At 44.3% G+C, this 16,693-nt stretch overlaps 1 protein-coding gene and 1 long non-coding RNA gene across 2 annotated transcripts in view; both read right to left on the bottom strand.

The window, feature by feature from the left end:
* CUL3 (cullin 3) overlaps positions 1 to 523 on the bottom strand; it is a 58,552-nt gene extending 58,029 nt beyond the window's left edge. Inside the window, exon 1 of the mRNA XM_075031850.1 lies at positions 34 to 523. Within this exon, the coding sequence (XP_074887951.1) occupies positions 34 to 99 (66 nt within the window). The 5' untranslated portion in view covers positions 100 to 523. The remainder of the gene's footprint in view (positions 1 to 33) is intronic.
* An 11,226-nt stretch (positions 524 to 11,749) lies between these two features.
* Positions 11,750 to 13,968, bottom strand: LOC142033356 (uncharacterized). Its single transcript, XR_012651147.1, has 3 exons — positions 13,846 to 13,968; positions 12,368 to 12,453; positions 11,750 to 12,169 (listed from the first exon to the last, which is right to left on the bottom strand). It is a non-coding gene; the product is annotated as an uncharacterized LOC142033356 (long non-coding RNA).
* Between the last annotated feature and the right edge of the window lie 2,725 nt (positions 13,969 to 16,693).

The following is a 16,693-nucleotide window of genomic DNA, read 5'->3' as shown; positions in this document are numbered from 1 at the left end:
GGCCGCTCGGCCCGGCCTAGGCCCGGTACTCACAGGGAAGGCTCGGATCCGCATCTTGGTGTCCTTCCGACTGCCCGTCCCCTTGCTCAGGTTCGACATCTTCGGGCCCGGCGGCGGCGGCGCCTCCCGTCCGGAGGGGCGCCGGGGGACGCGCGGCGGGGCGGCAGACCCCGGGAGCGGGGGCCGGGGGCCGGGCAGAGGAGGCCGCTGGCGACCTTCACTCCGGGCTGCGGCCCCCGGGGCTGCGCGGAGGGCGGGAGGGTCGGGGCCGGGGCCGGGGCCGGGCCGGGCCGAGGGGGGGAGCGGCGGCGGAGGCGGCGGCGAGGGGCGAGGCGGCGGCGGCGCAGGCCCCTCGCTCCGGCGGCGGCGCTTCCTTCACCCTCCTCCTCCGCCGCGATGGCGGACAAACATCGCTCAGTGCGCAGGGCCGAGCGCGCCCGCCCCCCCCCTTCCTCTCCTCTCCTCTCCTTTCCTCTCCTCTCCTCTCTCCCCTTCCCTTCCCACCGCCCAGCCAGCGAGAGACAGATCCGGCGGAGGCGGCGGCGGCGGCGGCGGGAGGGCCGCGGGGCGGAGCGCCGCCTGCGGGGGGGGGGGGGGGGGGGGGGAGGCGAGGGGGTAGTGGCTCGCAGGTCTCGCGAGGCTTCCGCCGCTCTCGCGAGACGGCCGGCCGGCCCCTCTCCGGCGGGCGGAGCCGCGCGGCGCCGAGCTGTCAGCCTCGCGGCGGGCGGCGAGGGGAGGGGGAAGGCGCGCGGGAGGAGAGGGCGCCGCTGATTGGCGGAGAGCGACGTCGCGGGGAGGCGGGGCGGGGCGAAGCCGGGCGGGCGGCAGGTCCGGTCAGGGGTGGCGGGGCCGGGGTCGGCCGGGGGCCTGCCCGCAGGACGCGGTGCGGGGGGCATGCCTGGCTTTATTGTTTGGGTTTGGGGTTTGTTTGGGTTTGGGTTTTTTTTTTGCCAGAGTCCCGTCCCCCCCCCCCCGTCGATATCGCACTTCTTGGGCTTGTGGCAGATGTTTCATTGGGGTCAAAGTGCAGGTTTTCGCACCCATACAGGGAAGCGTGAGTGGGCCTCACAGCGTTAAGCATGGCTTGAGCGCTGCTGCAGTCCCTCCGGCTCGGGGAAAAAGGGGCATCACCCTAGCCCTGTCCCCAGACGGACAGCACCTACTCTGTGTTTTGGCTACCTGGTATTAACCTTGCGATGACCAGCTAAAAAAGGAAAGGCAGCTTGTTCCTTTTCCTATGCCTTACCCTTTGAAGTCTCCCGGAGGTCAATTCTGCCTCTCTGAATCATGTTACCGGTAGGCGTATCCCTCCACGGAGGCTCACAGAATGGCATGATGCAAGGCTTTTTTATTTATGTTTTGTGTTTTCGTCGCAATGCGTGCCTGAGAAATGAGGGTGTCACCTGAGGCAAAGCTTATATGAGCCCAGAATTACATATAGGTCATTCAGGGAAGGGCAGTTGCTGTAAAAGGAAAGAATGTTTTGAAAATGTCAGATTCTGTAAGTTAGTAGTGACATCGTACCTCTGAAACTTAGGCTGGTCAGCCAGGAAAAATCTAGGTCCCTGTCGCCAGGGGACTAACTGAAAAGTTAGTGGCTGAAATTGAAATCTGGGTCAAAACATGCCTTGCTCAAGATCCCTCAGAGGCAGTACGTGGCATAGCCAGAAGAGAATTTCTTTCAGGTGACTCTTAAACTGGACTCTGAATTCCAAGGCATCTTAAGATGTACATTTTGCATCCGACTCCACTTACCTCTATCATTACTGTTTTCCTACAGGTGCCTCTATGCAGCATGTGCCCTCAGGGCACAGAAGCAACATACCTTCTCTGAGCTAGTTTACCTTGTGTAAGAGTAATTTCACCGTTTTTGCTTCTTTGAGTTTGTTACAACCACTTCCCATTGGGACTATGCATGTTCATCTACGACATGTTTTTTAATCTCCTGATCAGAAGTAAGTATATACGCCTAGAGAAGATGTTATATAACAGCAACACAATAAACAATGATTGCAACATGACTATGCAATACAAACCAGTCCTTTTCAAAATTACAGTATAGTCAAAATGCAGATGAAACAAAGATGAGATGAGAAGAGAGAGCTTGCCATTTGTTAATATGAAGAATATAGTTTCCACATTGTTTCAATATAATTTCAATCTCCTCCTAAGTACTTCCTTTGCCAAATAAGCACAACCTCTTATGTTAACATGGGTTTTTTTCTGTTCCGTGACAGTTAAGATCAAGTAATTTGAAAAGGTTTAGTTTTGACTCTTGTAAAAACAGTTTGAAAAACTGAAGTAAAAAGTAAGTGTGTACTGAAACACAGAGTTTTCATTTTGAAAATATTACAAGACTACTTTGCAACAAATTTAGTGCTGTTTTCAAAACCCAAAACTTTCCCCACAAACTGTTTTTGAGGAACTGGCATTTCTTCTTTCAAGAAAGAAGAAAAAGAACAACTTTTACTATACCCCTTACTGCAGATTGCTCTAGATTAATTTATCTGATTACTGCTTTTGTGCTTCCTCTGATACTGGCCTTATGCTTATGGCAGCCCTGGACCACCAGCCTCTTGCCTTCTCTTCATCTAAGTTGCTATTAATGCACATTTTTCTCTGAAAGTCAGGAAAGTCCTGATTCAGCCATAGACACTGTTCAGTCCAGCACAGTACTCTCAACAAAAGATAAAATTACCCTCCTACCAAGTGATCTCAATTCTCATGTCAAGTAGCTTGATTTTACACTGTGAGCTTTGTCCTGGTTTCGGCTGGGATAGAATTAATTCTCTTACTGGTAGCTGGTATAGTGCTATGTTTTGGGTTCAATATGAGAAGAATGTTGATAACACACTGATGTTTTCAGTTGTTGCTAAGTAATGCGTAGTCTAAAGACAAGGATTTTTCAGCTTCTCATGCCCAGCCAGCAAGAAGGCTGGAGGGGCACAAGAAGTTGGGAGGGGACACAGCCAAGACAGCTGACACAAACTGGCCAAAGGGGTATTCCATAGCATGTGATGTCATGCCCAGTATATAAACTGGAGGGAGTGGGGCTGGGGGTAATCACTGCTCGGGGACTAACTGGATGTCCGTCAGCGGGTGGTGAGCAATTGCATTGTGCATCACTTGTTTTGTATATTCCGATCCTTTTATTAGTATTATTGTCATTTTATTATTGTTATTATTATCATTATTAGTGTCTTCCTTTCTGTTCTATTAAACCATTCTTATTTCAGCCCACGAGTTATACTTTTTTTTGGCCAATTTTCTCCCCCCATCCCACTGGGTGGCGGGGGGGAGTGAGTGAGCAGCTGCGTGGTGCTTAGTTGTTGGCTGGGGTTAAACCATGACAAGCTTATAGCTACAACACACTAGCATAGGTATTATTGCTAGTTCTAACTTTATTACTGAAAGCTGAATTTGAAGTCTGAACCTTCTTTTTGTGCAGATTTATGACCCAGTGGGGATATCTGCTATATAGAAATTCACCTGTAGCTCCTCCCTTCATGTCTGAGGTCTTCTGTGACTGTCCAAGGTGGAGACAATTACTATGTTTTTAGTCCAAATTTTCTGTTTCCATACATAGTGTACAAAATGAAGTTTCACTAAAAATAAGCCTTTGAGCTTACACAAAGAACTAATTTAGAGGTTCGTTAAGTGCTTATAATGTTAATTCTAGGTGGGTCAAAGCCAGAAGGAAGACAGGCGGGTGGAGAAGGATAGATTAGCATAGGAAGAGTTAGCCACCCAATTGCTTAACTGGGTCATCTCAGCTATCTATCTCACATACATATCTTATGTATCTTCTGTTAGTCTGGTAGCGAAGTAGCGGTTCTTGTACAGAAGAGTGGTCGCCCTTGTTGGAAAGTTCACGTGTGTGCATTGTAGCAGCCTTAAACACATCTTACACCAATCACAACAACATGCAGAGGTATGAAAGCCCCCAAAATAACTTATGCTGTGCAGAGAAGCACTCAGCATTATCCAAAGCAGTCATTTACTGTTTTTTTTTCTGAGGTCCTATCAGTCCTCTGATTTTAGATATTGATGATATCACTAAATAATAGTGGAAGTTGGTCAGGTGCCTGCTAATCCATACAGAATATTTCCACCTGAATTACATGTCACCGTCTTTCTGTCAGCACAAGAAGGATGGCCCTTTTCATTGGCATGTGCATCTTGAAGGTAGCAACAAATCTTTAATTATTTAAACACTGTTTTTATAATCTGATTTAGAACTTACCTTAATCATGTGAAGGGTGGCAGAAATTTTAGAAGAATGTGAAGAGTATATTAGAATCAATCTAAATTTACATTTTTATAATCAGGCCTCTAAAAGCAGAACATGGCTCTTGTTTAACTTACAGAAAAATATTCTCTATATACCTATGAGAATATGATTTCTGTATTTCAAATAGTGACTTTTTTCTTGGTAAGGCTTGATTGTGCTCCACCAAAGCCAGGAACTAAGATTTTTTTTTTTTAAAGCAAATATTACTTCCAAGGAATCATACATACATATTTTCAGGTCTTCCTTACACACCCCTGCACCACTCCTTACACACCACCCTTCCTCACCCCTGCAACTATCAGTGATGTTTGACCATTGAAATACACAAGCATAAAGAAAAAAGTATTATTTCCATCCCAGCAGGAAACAGAATGACCGTGTCCTGGTCCGCAGAGCACCTAAATGCCTGACTGCAAACACAGGGGTAAGCATTTCAGGGCTTGACCTCACTGTAAGGTCCTACTGCAGAAAAAAAGGAAACAAAATGGCATTTGCATATTATGGTGGGAAAAACAGTGAGTTCTCTCCCTTTAAAGCCCAGAATCAGGGGGAGGGCTTTTTGGGGGGGGCTTTTTTCTTTTTCCCCCTGGTGAGCGCCTGCATCACTTTGCATGTGATGGTTGCTTTCAGATTTGCATGAATGATATGTGACAGTACCTATATATATAAGACAGTTCTCTCACTTTCCCATGTTACTGTTTTGGGAGAGACAGTAAACAAATCATTCTTTTCATCACAATTTCTACAACCTGAAGAAAAAAATGCATTTTTTTTTGTAACACAGAGATATGTACCAGCAAAACAAACATCCAGTGAATGAACCACAGGGTGGTTTTGAATAGATCTTATTGAGGATTCTGCCAAAAGTAGTTCTGCCAAAAGCAGAATCTTACTCCAAATCACTGAAAGAACAACAAAGCTCAGGACAACCAGATAAATGTATACTTTTAGTGCCTTAATCCTTCCCCTGCAAAACAAAACAATAACTGACGGATTTGTGTACAAGGTTCATAGATTACAATAGGTACAGGGACAATAGAGTCCTGTAAAAACATGATAAATATTCAGAAACATGATTTACCAGAGCACAACTAGATTTCTCTTCAAAGAAACAGAACAATTTCAAGGCATGCTGTTTCACATCGTTCCTATCCACTTTGGGAATTTTTCTTTTCTTTCCTGCATGTCCTGGATAAAGAAAAAGCTTGTTTTTATCTTCCTCCATCACTGCTTCAGAGGACTTCAGGGAGAGGTATAATTCAATACAATAAAGTTACCAGTGTATCAAGTAGATCTGTAATTTTGGAGGGTTATTTTTCTCTCCTTTCTTCCTTCTACAGAAATAATGCAAATACTATTTTATTTTCTTGAAAAAGGAGCACAGTAGGGTTTTATTGTTTGTTTGGTTTGGGGTTTTTTTTTGACATGGTGGAGGTAGTGGGGGTGGCTGAGAGGCCTGGGGGTTCAGTGAAAGGCTGCAGAGTGGCAAGGCAAGAAGGAAAACAGGCAGCATAAAGTTATTTGCTTCTTCCCTCATGGAAACTCGTTGCTTAGAACATTTGGCTGGGCTGTGTTTAAATTTCTTTCTGTTGCATTTAAATGCCACCACAAATAGAGTACATGCTAAAATATGACAGTCTAAACAGCTCAACGGTTTCAAAATTAAAAAAGACTAAAGTACTTTCAAATATTCTTCCAAGCAGGAAGAAAGAGAGATGTTGAGGTACTATCTCAAGATTATTTTCTCTATTACTGACCTGACTTAACCAACAGAACCCTTGCTGATGGGCACAGCTAACCCACGCTCTCCCTTAGAGCTCTGTGTATCGCTTTGCATCCCATCAGCCAACCCAACAGCAGACTCCACCACCAACTTGTTGCACAAGATCTGCCCCTAGCACCAGCAGACTCGGAGTGGACTGTTTACAGGCAGCGTGCTGAGGACTGGCAGGAGAGATGAGGAGGTTGCCGTAATGAGCGCATCGTGTAGTGGCACATTTTAAAAACAGGTCTAACCAGACAATGCACATAATAACCAAAATTAATGCTGTCCAACCAGCACTGGCTTCCCTTTCAGTACCTGACCCACTTCAAGATTGCTGGAATAATACATGGAATAATAATGAAGTCCTTAAGAGACTAAGTCAAGTCTCAGTTCAAGTGCAAACTCATATCTCTAATGCATGCCTTTGACAGTCATCTTGCACAATATGGCTGCAAAATACTCCAGCAAACTGATAGCCTGTAATTTACGAGCACCACAGCTTCTGTTACGGCAGCAATTGCTGTAACTACTGTACCATCGGCTTCTTTCACACCCTACCTTGGTCTCTGTCAAACAAGGGCTACAGCAGTACAATGTAACTGTATAAATGCCTGTGTCCTCACTATACTGTTACAGCTAGAACAGGGGATGCTATCACATTGAGAATAGGAAGACTCTTATGTTACAGCCCCATTTTCTAGCTATGAGTCCACTGCCTCACTGTCAAGTGGAGAGTTTTACAGGTTTTTTGTAGTGTGACAGGAGATTTGGTCAGAGCTGATCTTTTGTGCCACACTCACATTACAAAAAAAATTCATGCTGTGCAGTTGCAACCAACAGTGAAAGCTGCAATGGTGCGGTTAGACGAATGGTTCAGGTTCAGAAATTTTTCCTACCGCATCACAACAGTCTGCTCTTAGAGGTGAACAAGTGTGTACATAATGTGTCAGAAGATGGCCTGAAAGAGCGAGATGCTTCAAAACACTCAAGACAGATTTTCAGAAAAAAAAAAAAAAAGTTTCTGTTACAAACCATGGAAGAAAATATTGTGCACAAACCTAAGTGAAAGTTAAAAGGTTGCGCCAATACCATCACACTACCCTAACACCTACCAAAAGGTTAGAGGTGACCTGATCTTGGTGTATAAAGCACCCATGTGGGAAAGTGGTTTCTGAGAGTACTGGCATTTAAATCAAGTAGGAAAAGACAGCTCGACCAAATGGTTGGAAAGTGAAGCAAGATCAAAACCAATGCAACGCCAAAAGTAATTATTCCTTAAAACTTTTTCACCTACAGCTGCGACAGATCCTTCATTATTCAACCTGTCAAATGAAGCTCAGTAACTTGCTAAATACCAAGTCAGAGTCCAAATGGGGCCAGTTTTGTCAGGACTAGCTAATGCCACTTTCTTCCAATACAGAAGCTCCAGATTTACTGAGGCACTCACTTCAGTAGTAATACCATCAGCAGCTCTTGGCACTGTATGCAGATGTAGTTGGGTAATGTAGCTACTTGGTAGCATTCACCCACTGCTTTGCTGTGGCTCACACCATGCTGGTGGAGAACGTGTGCTCTGAGATGGTTGACAAATTTTTATTCTTATGAGATCTAGTTTCTTAGTACTACTTCAGTTTCTTTGGGACTGGAGGAAGTTGCTTTGAAAGTTGAGAGAGAAACACATTTCAAAGTTTTCATGGTTACACTCACCAGAGATTACTTATTTGTGGCTGTTACCGTCTTTCATGCCTCAGCTATTTTGACGTTTCCTGTTTGCTAAGTGACAGAGAATTGGTTGCCTTGCATACTTAAAATGCTTGTACATTTGTGGCCTTTTCACATTCAGGTAAAAATTCTAGGTTTCCCACATGGGAATTTCCTCCTTCTAAAATACATGCTTTGTTTTAAAGTTTCTTCTGCACAGGAGAAGTCTCTAGCCAGCTGTAGTTTGCATACTTTCCAGGGCCTTTCCACTGCCATAGAAAGCCTTGCGCAGCAAAGTGGCTAATCTTCAGTCTTGGGACAAGTATTTACTGGAGAAGCAGCTGTGCCAGTTTAAGATGTGACTGACATCCAGGTGTTTGTCATTGCTCCGCAGCAGCTGTATAGTCAGCCCTACTGCATAGTGTAAAAGACAGTATTAAAAAATAAGTGTTTAAATTCCAGCAGAAAGTCAGGTGGGTAAACTCACATCACTCCTACCAGCACTTACTAACCTGCTGCCTTTGCGCTGAAACACACGAGGAGTGCCCAGATGATTTATTCTGACATTTGAGCTGTACCAGGAAGAGGGCAATTTCCATTTTACAGGTGGGAATGGATGTCTTCAAGTGCCACAAAGCCATTTCTACAATGACTGCATGACTGTAGCCTCAGAAAACAGTCATTATTTTAGAGGCTGCCAGTAAACATCCTCTTCCAGACCTGGCTCTGCAGGCTAAAGATGCCAGTCATCTGGAATGGGCATTCCCAGAAATCAGGGCTCTTCCCATAGCTCCATAAATTGGAATTACGCTGCTGTTTTCCTAATCTGCCCAAGTCAAAGTGTGCTGGTTAGTGAAAGCCTGCCTTTGTCAGCTGTTTGAACTAACCCAGCGGAACTTGCCTGAAGCAGAGTAGTGTGCATTTATTCCCCTGGATACACCTTTTTGGCCAAGTTATGCTGGTGGTAACTCCTGGCTATGGTGAAGATGCAAAACTGGAGGTAGAGGGAGCAAGACTTTCAGCAGTCAGATGTGTTTGCGAAATGGTAATGGCACATGACCACCAAGTAGTTAAGCACATTGCATAGTACAACTGTCCATTTAGTTCTGCATAAAAAATGTGAAACATCCATGAAAAACACAACTGTTCTTCAGCCGTTAAACAGCTCTCAACACACAAGGCTGAGTTCAATGCAAAAAGTGATCTTCTAACAGATTTTATACCATGACAATAAATACAGGCAAGATGCCTCTTTAAACCATAAGATTACTTCTACGATCTTTACTACACTGTTATCTAAGGGCCAGCAAACAGTACTCATATCCAGCACTAGACAAGCACAAAAAAAATTAGACAGTCTTCTACAAAAAAGCTCACAAATGTTGTAGATAAGGCAGATTATGGGGAAGATGTGGTGGGAAGGAAGGTGTGTTTTCAGGAATGGGATTATGGTTCTTGGACTTTCAGTCTGAAAGGAGGCCTAAAGCAAATGAGAAAAACCCCCACATATTAGATACCTTGAACCTGCTGTGAACATGCATGAGATCACCTACGTATGTATATATCTCTCTTGCAGAGAGTCCAGTGGGCTTTGTAAATCAGGCCCACGTGTGCTAAGCCTGGCTTTTTGAACAGTCATGACATGGATGCAAAGTAAGGATAAGCTTTTGATGCCAATAAGTTATTTGTTTTACCTTCAGGAAATACCTAAATAAATAATGTCCTGGTAAGAGGGCTTGACATGTTAATACTTGGTAGCACAGTACTCCCATGAAATGGCTACAGTTTCTCAAGACATTAAAAGACAAAGTGCAGAAAAAAACAAGATCATAATGGATGAAGAGCTACATATACTAGAACAAAAATCTATATGCAAGACCATTTTCCCAGGTTTGGTGTATCAGATGTATGGCAATATCTTCCTAATATAAATGCAGTGTATATTAACAAAAGTTCATTGTCACTGATGTATTTTACACAAGCCTGCTGTGCTGATTAAAAAAAATAAAGATATTTGAACAAACAGTAACAGCTTTTCCAGGTGATACTCAGGTTGGCAATCGCATTTCTTAGTGTCTCTTTCTGACCTAAATTCTTTCTAGGGATTGAAATCAGTTGTGGCCAGATCTCAAGGCTTATTTGGCTCCAGCTACCTGGCTAGGGGATGTTTTATTCATGTCATTACTAAAAGCACTACTTTGATTTAAAATGCTGTTAGAGAGTCTGTAGATTCTGCCCATATAGCATAAGCCAAGCAATATTCCTTAAATGAGCTACATTGCGCATAGCACTCTTGAAGATGATTTTTTATTGCACATATTCCTTAATCTGAGCAAACAGCAAGTTTGATACCACTATAAAGAAAATCTGAATCCGTAAAACACTTCTGTTTCAGTATGGAGACAGAATGCCAGTAGTAAATTTAAGACAGACAATAAGAATTATTTCTGGAATATAATTTTCTTCTTCTCAGTTCAATGGGATCCTGCCATGTCTAGCTAGGAGTGGAAGAATAAAAAAATCCTGCAGATTGCTTAACTATAATCTCCCTCACCTACTTTTCTGGTTCTGCTAATTGAGAAGTTATAACAACTAGGGATAGGCATGTGCTATCATCAGAAATGTTTTTCGACCAATAATATGGATTCAGTTACATGCTTCATTACTCTCTAATGGCTTCAGGACTGTAGTAAAAAAAAAAAAGGAGGCAAAAATACAAAACAATCACAATATTCTGGCATTTTCACAATGAGACAATTTTATTTTTTGATCAGTATTACTTAACATTTCCTTCAATTTTACTTTAAAGCCATTGTAAGGGATATTTCCGACATCTCCAATAAGCAGGACCACTGTCTGTGTACACGTATATTAGAACCATAGAATGGTTTGGGTTGGAAGGGACTTGTAAAGATCATCTAGTCCCACCCTCCTGCCATGGGCTGGGACATCTTGCACTAGATCAGGTTGCTCAAGATGGGGAGCAAGAGATCCTGAAGCATCCTGAAGTGCTGACCACCTGCTACGTGCCAGCCATAGCTTCCTGCAGGAATCTGAGGTTAACCTGCAGCTGACGGGGAGCCTGAAGGCCAGGTTCCACGATAGTCCGCTCGGGGCTCGCAACGGCCTGAAGGCCAGGTTCCACGATAGTCCGCTCGGGGCTCGCAACGGCCTGAAGGCCAGGTTCCACGATAGTCCGCTCGGGGCTCGCAACGGCCTGAAGGCCAGGTTCCACGATAGTCCGCTCGGGGCTCGCGACAGCCCAAGCTCCCTGTCAGGAAGCAGCACTTCCCACTCGTTTGCCCACAAAAAAGAGCGTGTATCGTTAAAGTTCCAGCCCCTGTTCCCTGAGTCGCTGAGCAAACACGTCCACCGAGCTCAAGAGGTGCAGCAGCAGAGCCAGGCCCCCCGGGAGGGCTGCCGGAGGAGCACGTGGACGGCAGCCCCCGTGGTCGCTGACTTGCTGGGCGGCAGCAGGGCTTCCTCTCGGGACACCCCTCTCCCCTGGAGCCGGGAGTCCTCCCGGCCGGGTGCAGGGGGGTCCAGCTCCCCGTCTCTCAGCAGCGGGGTAGCAGAGGAAGGGCCACCTCTGCCTTCCCACGGCCCCGTGCAAACGCACCCACCGGCAGCAGCCACCTGCGGGGAGAGGCCGCGGTACGGCAGCGCCTCGCTTTGTCTGCCACCGCCTCTGCTCTCTAGAGGGTCCGACCAAGACCACGCTGACCTGCAAGCCCGGTACCTGAGCATTCTTTGGCACGTCCAGGCACCGGGCGCTTTCCAGGTATACACAGGTACTGAGCAGGGTTTCCTTGGTTTTCCCTTTCATTTTCTGGAACGTAATCTTTGATCTAGGCACCCAGAGTTCCCCCCCAAAAGGCCAATGTCCTTCTGTGACCTTGACATCAATCCAACTGCCTTTAAGAAGGCTCTTAATTAACTCGCAAGGGTTTGGGTTCACCTTAGTTAAAGACCTTCAAGAATTCTCCTCCTCAAAGATTTCCAATTTTATTTTGTTTTTTAAATCAAGTACGCATCTTAGCAGAACAAGAATTTAACAAATATGTGCATTAATGCAAAACACGTGGGATGAATGTTAACTGCAAACCTTGTCTCTAGTACTAGGCTGTTTAGGAAAATAAAAGCAAGTAAATTCTAGGATGGTCCTGAGGTGTTTTAGAAATAACAGGAGCAACACTTGTGCTATTTTAGCCATTTCACTGTCGAAATGCTATCACAGTTTAGCAACTCCTAGACATCAGGCAACAGTTCAGCAAACCTTGCTTAGTTTGCAGATTTCTTAAAACCAGGAATGCCAAAGATTTTTTTTCTGCCAAATTAGGCAAAGTCAGCCAAATGCAAAGGTGTAAATCCTGTCCTCTTGTGTACTCAGTGCCTCTAGCCGTTCTCAGGACCTGGCAGAGATTGAAGTTGCCTGCTATTAGCAAGTAGAAAAAGCACAAGGCAGAATGCCAGCTTCTAAATTAAATAAACAAAAATCATTTTCTAGTTAAGTTTTAAAGACATGTATATTTCTTTCACACCTAGCGCTCAATACAAAGTCAAGTTTAAGTGAGCGGCTGGAAAAGTACCAAAGACTTATATATACTTACATTGCTAAAAGAAAGACTGCATTTTTGAATGCATCCCAAAGATCTATGAAGATGTCCCTTGGTCCGTCTCCAGGCCAGCTGGACTACTAGGAGTTGGGAATATTTTTTGATCAGAGTGGAAGGTCCTAAAGATCATTTCACAAGCCCCATCAGTCAGCCTAAAGCTGGCCCAGTTGCTGTAGGAGAAACATGTCTAAAGAATTTTGCAATTAGTTAAAAGGGTGTTTCATTCCATTGTAGGTTTTCACTCAGGGAGAGTGGCATGGGTTGTTTGTTTGGGTTTTAAAAAATTTTTTTATTTAATGCTGCCTCCACATTTCAGAACTGCCCCATCTTCAAGGACTTATCCCAATGAACAGTCAGACATCCAAAAAAGCCCTTATTCAAATACATCTGTTACCCTTAATGACACATTCTGAACACTCCTTCACTGTGGGTAAGAGAACAACACATATATAAACACATTTCTGAAAGGGAGGGAAATGATTAAAATGACTTGTTTATTGAATTTTTGTGTAATTATAGCTGGTACACCACATACAGGAGCTGTGATGTTACTTACCACATACACTCGGGTCCCAGTAAATACACTACTGGGCTGTTTAAAGAGTGACATATGGTGCTTACTAGCAAAACATGTATAGATGCCTATGAGAAGAAATGCTATGATATTCCAGAGTTGCTTTTTTAGCATTTTTAGGAAAGCATCCACAAAGAAGAGAGTAGCATCAAAGTCGAGCTCTGCATACCTTCTGCCAAACTCCTAAAAAACTTGCTAGGAAGCCAGTATGTTCTGAAGAGGGCTAAATAGCTGAAAAAAACATGTGGTGAAATAGATGCAATTCTTTCCATAGGGAAAATTAGTTTTCTAGTCATATCTCTCCAGAGCCCAAACCATTAACACTCTCTCTCTCTTCATGTCCTCTTCCACTTCTGCTCTTTTTCCTAGATATTCGCCACCAAAACAAATAATCCAAGCCAGCCTTCCCTGCATAGAAATCTACACCATACCATCCAATCCTTTACGTAATTCTGCCAAGCTCTTCCCACGTGTATCAGCTTAGCTTATGGCATTATTTTTAGGATTTTCCCTTCTGATCGAAACTCTTTGCTCCAACATCTGTGACTTCCTCCTACACGCAGCTGCCCCAGCCAAAAGGTCTTTGAAACTGCCACAGCGGTGAATGCAAGCTGGAGCAAGGCAGGAGGCTTCCATTGCTGCAAAGGCGTTACTTCTGCCAGATGTCTTTCTTTAAAAATATACTTTTATATACACACACACACAAACATATATACACATGTATATATATATTTTTATTCTCAGTAGAGAGTTTTACTTTGCTTACCAACAACACATAGCTTAAGACCTACCTCTTCATTCATAGCAGCATACATATTACTGAGACGTCTCTTAGGAAGACCTCCTAAACCTGAAACTTAAACATTCAATTAAAAATTAATATGACTTTCAGGCCTACTTGCACATGAAATCCATTGAAGCCCAGGTGCTGCGAGGCGGTGCCAAGCTGGCTGTCAGATGCACACGGTGCTTGATCAGACTCATTGCTGACAGGAGCTTCATCCAAGGTCTCATTTCTGCAGCCATAAGGAAAAAAGATGTCTACATTAGGTTGGCAGGAATTTAACCATTAGAGCAGGTCTTTTACTCACAGTGTTTTCTCCTTGGTATTATGCGATGGGTGGAATGCAGAGGATTTTGCTCTGTGTTTTAATGAAGACCTGTGGCAATGACAGAAATTGTCATTCAAGGATTTCCAAGGCCTACGAGAATGACTTGGCTTGAAGGATTGTGCGTCCAAACACACGGATTACCCAATAAAATCTATTACTTTTCTGGTGCTCATCAGTCTTAGTCCTATGAATCAACAGCTCCATTGGGTAATCCTGCATCTTAATTATATTTTGGTGACATGTATGGATTTGAAAGATTCTTCAGGATTATTTTGACCACAAAGTGCTCTGGTGCTGGATGGCTGTTCAGATAGTTCTGCCTCACTTTCCCTTTGTTTAAGCATTGTGCAAGGAAATATTTGCAATGCACAAGAAGATGCAGGGGTCATAGGAACAATCCTGAATGTGGGACAGATTTTCAGAGAGTTATACCATAAGCAGTACTTGTGAGAAGAGCCCAAAGCCTGGGCAGCCTGCATGACAGCAGCAACCTTGCTGCTCAGGACCAGGCGCTGTTTTGGCATCAGAATATTCCATTGCTATTCCCATCTCTTATCCCCAAAGCATGGGAACCAAGGCATAGAGCTGGGGATGTTAGGCTGTATTAGAAAAAACAGCCTCAAAAGGTAGTCTAATATGTCTTACTCAATGAGCAATTCTCTCATTTTAGGTGTGGAAGCAGGCAACAATACCTTCTCTTTAATGCCCATACTTACAGGTGAGGCGAGAGAAGACGTGTTGCCCTAGAAGCCCCAGCAAGTTCCATACATAAAACTGCATTACAGTTTTTGGTAGCTGGATGTTGCCACAGGGCAAAATGAGGAATGAAGCTGTCGGCTTAGGGGCAGCAAACGGAAGTCTGGTGAGGACTGGAAGCCAACGTAACTTAAAGTCTGTCATCTCAATGGCCAATCCTTTGAAAGACTTGTTGCTATAGATTTGGGTTGGCTTTACCTGTGATATTCCTTCCTGCATCTCTGCTTTCAGCTGTAGTTAAGACTATAGTAACTAGCCTATACACGTTACTGGACAGCAGGATTACTGTTGTTTTCAATGTATTACACCATCAGGCAAGCTGTTGGGACAGAACAGCTGGACAAGTTGAAGCTAGCCTCCTCCCAATTAGCTGCTTGGTGGTTCTGCTTCTCAGTTAGAAACTCACATCTCTCCAGTTTTACGTTTGTACTTGCTTGTTTCAGCTAACAGGAGAAGGTCCAGAGTATAGATCTGGTGGCCAGCAGCTCTGGAGTTACATGCGGGATCATCTCCCCTATACCCCATTGCATGTTGCACTGCTTTTCTGTTTTCACTTAGGAAAACGTGGACACCTCCATTCACCTGCATTACAAGTATCACTTGTACGAGGCTTTGAAGAGGCAGTACAGCATACTCCAGTAACTGGTGTTTACTTTATACAGTGTACGGGCCCATCAAGCAAAAATGAATTAACATTTTAAAACTAATTCACAAATTAGTTTTAATCCACTTCTCACAAACACTTCTACTGGCAAAGGACTGTGAGGATGCCTGGTCCTTCGGGCTCCTCACCAGCCTGGCAGTCTTTTCTAGCAGCTCGCACATACCACACGCTGTGATGCCTATGCTCTGTGGCACAGATTTTCCCAGTCAAGATTCATTTGGAGCTGGTTTGTTTGCATTGCAGTGCTTCAGAAATACTCAGCTTTCCCTTTCCCAGAAGGCTATTCCATCAGAGAAGGAAAAAGAAGGGAGAAAAGAAAGGGGGAAACTAGCCAAGCAGCAACAAAGGAGGCGAGCAAAGCCACAGCACGCTCCTCAAGGGGCTGCAGGCACTGCTGTGCATGCAGCAGAGAGGACAAATTACTCCACCAGCAGTGAGATCCCGAACACTTTGAAACAGTTACATGCACACAAATTACAGCATGCTTGCTGGTCGCACGAACAAAATACAGTGTGTTTGCTGTCTCCATATTATTCCATGCAGCCAAAGTTAGATTGCATCTCTGACCTGTAATTCATATTATGGTACAGCTCCTGTTTTACAGGTGCAAATACATATCATGCCACTTCATTAATTCCACAGCCATGTCCCACCCTAGCTCTTGTCCCCCCTTCCATGAAAGACCAGGATTTGGATTTCACTTGCTTTCAGCAGTGAATGCAGCAGTACTGGTCAGGAAAAAAAGGAGAAAAGCTGGCATGCACACAGCAGTAAGGGGTTAGCTGCAGTTGCAGTTTTTTAAAAGGCCAGATTTGGGCAGCTTTCTGCTTTCTGCTATGCCCATCGTGAGGACAATGCCAGTTTCCAAGTGTATGACAAATCTACACTGGAGCATGGGACACACGCACACTAACTGACCAGTTCTGATCCTACTAGCAGCCTAGAAGTGAGCTCAAGCTATTTATCCTTCTTCTTGGACAGCTTTTACAGTCTTTGTCAAGTTCTTTGCAGCTACAACTAAACTCCTTCATCCAGCTGGGGCAGAACTAGTTCAAGCGAACTAGAGAGGGGGGCAGATACATGTTCCTATTCTAAACAAAATAGCCTTTGAACAAAATAATTCATCTTCAAATAAGACAGAGACATTTATTCCCTAGCATCACTCAAAGACACACTATATAGAACCATTTTTGATAAAACCAAGACGGTTCAAG

This window comes from Buteo buteo, chromosome 7 (assembly GCF_964188355.1).
Source record: "Buteo buteo chromosome 7, bButBut1.hap1.1, whole genome shotgun sequence".
NCBI classification, from domain to species: domain Eukaryota; kingdom Metazoa; phylum Chordata; class Aves; order Accipitriformes; family Accipitridae; genus Buteo; species Buteo buteo.
This window is presented reverse-complemented; position numbering and strand designations above follow the sequence as displayed.